Below are 5,648 nucleotides of genomic sequence, written 5' to 3'. Positions count from 1 at the left end.
CGTCTGCCCTGGAACGTGGTTGGAACCAGGACGGTGAGAACATCCATTCTCAGCTGATTTGGGGTGACATTGGGCGCCCTTGGCCATGCCCACTGAGGACCTGCCCTCCCCGCTGCGCATCCTCTCTGCCCAAACCCCACCTACGCTCTCCCTCATCCCCCAACAGCCCCTGATGTGGGCGTCCTCCTGCTCACTTGGTGGGTGGAGACACGGGCTCAGGAAGCCACTGCCCCCAGAAGGTGCAGCTGGAATCTGGCATCTCATCTCCATCTGCTCCCAAATGAAAGCTCTCCCACCACACCCACGTCCTTGACGCCAGGGTTGCCCTGAGCTCCTCACTGTGCCTCATCCCATTGACAGGCTTGGTGGCCACCGGGCAGCCATTCCACATGTCAGGCGCCCCCTCCCTGGGCATTAACCAGAGGGGCACCCTGACGGGCTCAGCTGAGCTCCCAGGACCCAAGGCCTTGGCTCGCTTGGTGGGACACGCTTACCCGCTCCGGATGAGGTCGTAGGCCACAGAGGGCACGTCCTCGGAGGACGGCGACGCCACGCAGGTGTCCACGAACAGGGCCATGGAGGCGTCGGCGCGGCGGATCTCGGCCTGAACGTACAGGTCCTGGTTCAAGCGCACGTAGTAGGGGTGCGTGGTCACGGGGTATGCGAACGAGGACGACGTGTAGAAGGACATGTTGACGGCGAAGTTGCCGTACTGCACTTCCTGGACCTCGGCGTTGTCGTTGGCCACGTACATGAGGTCCACCCAGGTGTCCCGCAGCATCCGGCAGCTCACGTGGAGGTGCAGGCTCGGCCGCCTCTGGATGAGGCCGTTCGCGACGGGGATGGCTGCTTGGAGGGTGTTGGAGTAGGTGATGGTGTCGTTATCCAGCTGGAGGGGGCGGGAGAGGGCGTCAGGCACATGGCCCTGCGAGGGGATCTCGCTGCTGGTCTTGTTGGAGTCAGAAGTGACTCAACGCGCTTCACAACCCTCCCAGACCCGGCCGGCGTGGCTTCAGGCCCCACGAAGCCCTGGCGGCAGCCGTGGCTGCGATGATGGATGTGCTGGGCAGACAGCCGGGCGCCCTCCGCCTCGATGGTGGGGAGACCGCCTGCCGCCGCCTCCCTGTGGTTGGAAGTGGGAGGGACACGGATGCCTTCACCCCAATAACGTTCCGCTTCTACAGACACAATCCGTCCCCTGGGCCCCAGAATCCAGGACACGCCGGGACGTCGCCGGGAGGAAGCGGGCTCGGGGAGGGTGCGGGAAGGCCACTCACCTGCTGGGTGGTGCCGCAGCCCGCGTAGGGGATGGTGAAGGTCACCTGGCTCGCCGTGACCTGGGCCTGACACTGCTGCACGTCGTTCCAGTGGGGGATGACCAGGTCGCTGGCCGAGTAGCCCAGGGACTGCAGGTAGCTCCGGCTCACGTTGGCCTGCATCCGGTCCGGCAGGCAGAGCAGCTCTGGGGACCGAGGGCGGCCGGGTCAGTGCGCGCCCCAAACCCACTGGGGGCTCCCCCACCCCTGCCCCGTGCACACAATCAAGGGACTGACAAAGGTGGTCCACATTAGGGTCTTTTCACACCCCCCCCCAGGTACCCTACGCACACGGATGGAGAAATGGAGGCAGGCCCTGGCCGGTGTGGCCCAGGGGGTAGAGCGTCAGCCCATGGACTGAGAGTTACGAGTTCGAATCCAGTCAAGGGCAAGTTCCTCCGTGGCAGGCTTGATCCCCGGCCTCACGGAGGCAACCAGTCGATGTCTCTCTCACATGGATGTTTCTCTCTCTCTGTCTCTCCCCCTCCCGTCCACTCTCTCTAAAAATCAAGGGGAAAATGTCCTCAGAGGAGGATAACAAAAACAAACAAAAGAAATGGAGGCCGGATGTGGAAGGAGGAGCTGTCCTGCCCGGTCACCGTGAGCCGCAGGGTAAAGTGACACTCGGGTGGAATCGTGGGGACGCGGTGAAATAGGGTCCGTGGGCTGTGGAGCCGGCAGGGCTGAGAGTCCCGCGGAAAAAGGGCTGGGACAGCACCTGCCCGCCGGCCACAGTCCGTCGTCCGTCCATCCGTCCGTCCCCTGCACAGCTCCACTCCTGGCCACCAGCCTCTGCTGGGCCTGGAGCAGCGACCAGGGGCCTCCAGGCGGCAGCCACAGGTGCCAGGTCTCAGGACACGGTCACGGTGCCCCTCACTCTGATGGTCACAGGTCTCCCGCCAGGGCCACTTCCGCCCTGGGCATGGCGTCCACTGGTCCCTTCCAGCGGCAAATCCAGAACGCGGACCTACCGGCGGCTCTGGTCTGCTGTCCCGCCACTGCGGGTGCGGGGGGGCAGGCACCCTGCCCCGAGATCCTGGGACTTACTGGTGCTGTGGTTGGAGGGACGGGAGTAGTATTCGGCCTGGAACCCGCTGCGGGTGACGCTGCCGTCGCTGACGAAGCGGATGGACATGAAGTTGGAGGACGACGTGAAGGAGTCCCTTGAGCCGTGGCAGACCCGGGCGATGAGCGGGGAGCTGAGGGCGGGGCCGTCGAACACCTCGATGTAGTCGTAGTTACAGTTGCTCTCCAGCCTGCGGACACGGGGCACAGGGTATGGGCTCCACTTAACTAAAGGCTTTGCTGTTGTTTTGTTATCCTCCCCTGAGGGCATTTTCCCATTGAGTTTTAGAGAGAGTGGGAGGGAGCGGGGGAGACAGAGAGAGAGACACAGTGATGTGACAGAGGCAGAGATAGGTTGCCTTCCACACGCACCCCTACTGGGGCCAGGGACTGAGCCTGCAACTCAGGTACCTGCCCTTGACCGGGAATCGAACCTGCGACCCTTCAGTCTGAGGGCTGACACTCTACCCACTGAGCAAACCAGGCCAGGGCTTATCCCTCTATTTTTTTAAAATATATTTTTATTGATTTCAGAGAGGAAAGAAAAGGGGAGAGAGAGACACACACACCAATGATGAGAATCATAGATCAGCTGCCTCCGGCACGCCCCCTACTGGGGATGGAGCCCAGAACCGGGCGCGTGCCCTGACTGGCACTCCAGCCCTGACCTCCTGGGTCAGAGGTGGACACTCCATCCCTGAGCCACGCCGGCCGGCTCATCCCTCTCTTTTGACTGAGGCTCGGGAAAGGCGAGTGACCTCCTGTGGCCACACTGGGCATAGGGACCACACAGACCGGAAGCCAAGGCCCTGTGCTGGCCCCACTGCCGGCTGCCCCTGTGCTGGGTAGAAAACCGCGCCCACGGGCAGAATACCAATGGGCAGCCTCTCTCCCAGGGTGCCAGCTCCGGTCCTTCCCTTCCCCACATCCCCGAGGTCCCCCCGAGGCCCCGCGGCCGCCCGCACCCCACTCACTGCACGTCTCTGAAGACGACGGTCACGCGGTGGTTGTTCTGGACCTCGATGTCCCACACGCAGCGGGCGTTGTTGGGGTAGCTCCCGGGGTAGGACGGGCTGGAGAAGCGCCCCGAGGGCCGGGACAGGAAGCCCCCACAGGCCCCCGCGGCTGCCGGGACAGAGGAGATGCTGGTGACCCAGAGCACAGGGCGCACCACCCGGGCAGGGGGAGTTGTACTTATTTATTATTTTTAAATCCATTTTTACTGATTTTGAGAAAAAGGGAGAGGGAGTGAGAGATAGAAACATCCCTGATGAGAGAGAATCATGGACCGGCTGCCTCCTGCACGCCCCACACTGGGGATGGAGCCTACAACCTGGGCCTGTGCCCTGACCGGGAATCGAACCCTGACCTCCTGGTTCATAGTTTGACACTAATCGCTGCCTCCGGCACGCCCCCTACTGGGGATGGAGCCCAGAACCGGGCGCGTGCCCTGACTGGCACTCCAGCCCTGACCTCCTGGGTCAGAGGTGGACACTCCATCCCTGAGCCACGCCGGCCGGCTCATCCCTCTCTTTTGACTGAGGCTCGGGAAAGGCGAGTGACCTCCTGTGGCCACACTGGGCATAGGGACCACACAGACCGGAAGCCAAGGCCCTGTGCTGGCCCCACTGCCGGCTGCCCCTGTGCTGGGTCGAAAACCGCGCCCACGGGCAGAATGCCAAGGGGCAGCCTCTCTCCCAGGGCGCCTGCTCCGGTCCCTCCCTTCCCCATGTCCCCGAGGTCCCCCCTAGGCCCCGTGGCCGCCTGCACCCCACTCACTGCACGTCTCTGAAGACGACGGTCACGCGGTGGTTGTTCTGGACCTCTATGTCCCACACGCAGCGGGCGTTGTTGGGGTAGCTCCCGGGGTAGGACGGGCTGGAGAAGCGCCCCGAGGGCCGGGACAGGAAGCCCCCACAGGCCCCCGCGGCTGCCGGGACAGAGGAGATGCTGGTGACCCAGAGCACAGGGCGCACCACCCGGGCAGGGGGAGTTGTACTGACTTTCCCATGTGCCTCCTGCACGTGCTCCCTGCCTGTCCACAAGCCTCCGGCTCCGCTGGGTCACCGGGGTCGAAGGCCTGGGAGAGACCAGCCGCATCCCTTCACGTCTCTGACCGCCATATTCCACCCAAACAGAAGGCCTTTCCCATCTCTCCCCCATGAGCCAGGCAAGGACTGGTGGCTTGAGGTGTTGGCCTGACTCTGAAGTTTGGATACAAAGAGTCAGGGAACGGTGACTGAACCAGGAGGCAAGCACAGGTCCCAGTACCCTGAGGACCCTCATCACATGTTCACTGCCATCCCCGGGCACTGTCTTTGCCCCCTTGGGATGCGGGTGTGACCATGCTGGCCCTCAGGGTGTGACAGGTGTGACAGGAGGAGAGAAGCCAGAAAACTGCTGTCCCGTCATCAGAAAGCCAGTGGGCATCAGTGTCCACTATCCCACAAAGCCCTCCTCAGCCTGGAGCCACGGGGCCACCTTCATGGAAGAGGAGGAACTTCTCTGACCATCGGCCACTCTCCCCCGGGATGGCCGCCGAGTATCTGATGAGAACTCAGAAGGAGGATGGACAGATGGGGTCCTTGGAATCCTCCCTTTAGTAAAGGAGACAGAGGGCAAAAGTGTGGCCAAGATGGGGTTCAAAGAGCCAGGGGTCAGCCGGAGATGGCCAACTGGCAAAGGGGGCAGGAGAGAGGGACATCCCAGGACAGGTGGCTGGGACTCACCTGGCCAGGTTGTAGAAGGCTGAGCAGCTGTGGGAAGAAAGGGACAGTCAGACACCAAACTCCCAGGTACCCAGCCCAGATCCCGGGTTGATGACCCTCAGCTTCCACACGCGGAACTGATTGCATGCTCATGCCCTCGGGGGGACACAGCAGTGCTGCCCTGCACCTCATAGTCCTTCCAAAGCCACGCCCTCTGTCCTTTTGAACATGGCCTGCCTCCCTGAGCCTGGGGACTCCTGTCCAGTGTACGGAAGCCAGTATCATGCGTGGGACAGGCCATCAGGGTCCTGGTGTTGACCCCAGAGGGTGAACGGGGAATGACCCCACCAAATGGGGTCAATCAATATGCACACTGATTCCTCAGCCTAGAACCATTCTGCTAAAGGGAGTTTACACCCATTTCTAGACTTTTCCATGCGGTCATAATGCCCCATCCCCAAGGCCCCCATTGGCTCCTTCCATTCATTGGCCACCTGCCATCTCCCACCTCCCCCTGCTCCCTCCCACTCTGTCTGTCCTTCACAAAGGACCTCTGTGC

At 62.6% G+C, this 5,648-nt stretch overlaps 1 protein-coding gene across 1 annotated transcript in view; it reads right to left on the bottom strand.

Annotated features, from left to right (window-relative positions):
- The window catches only part of LOC102245419 (deleted in malignant brain tumors 1 protein), a 30,938-nt gene that overhangs the window by 426 nt on the left and 24,864 nt on the right, over positions 1 to 5,648 (bottom strand). Inside the window, exons 29-34 of the mRNA XM_014541128.1 lie at positions 5,111 to 5,137; positions 4,161 to 4,311; positions 3,356 to 3,574; positions 2,364 to 2,572; positions 1,278 to 1,462; positions 495 to 889 (exon numbers count right to left, since the gene is read on the bottom strand). Of these exons, the coding sequence (XP_014396614.1) occupies positions 495 to 889; positions 1,278 to 1,462; positions 2,364 to 2,572; positions 3,356 to 3,574; positions 4,161 to 4,311; positions 5,111 to 5,137 (1,186 nt within the window). The remainder of the gene's footprint in view (positions 1 to 494; positions 890 to 1,277; positions 1,463 to 2,363; positions 2,573 to 3,355; positions 3,575 to 4,160; positions 4,312 to 5,110; positions 5,138 to 5,648) is intronic.

The sequence above is a fragment of the Myotis brandtii genome, unplaced genomic scaffold, assembly GCF_000412655.1.
Source record: "Myotis brandtii unplaced genomic scaffold, ASM41265v1 scaffold2636, whole genome shotgun sequence".
Lineage (NCBI taxonomy): Eukaryota > Metazoa > Chordata > Mammalia > Chiroptera > Vespertilionidae > Myotis > Myotis brandtii.
Note: the sequence above shows the minus strand (reverse complement) of the source record. Positions and strands in the feature narration are given on the sequence as shown.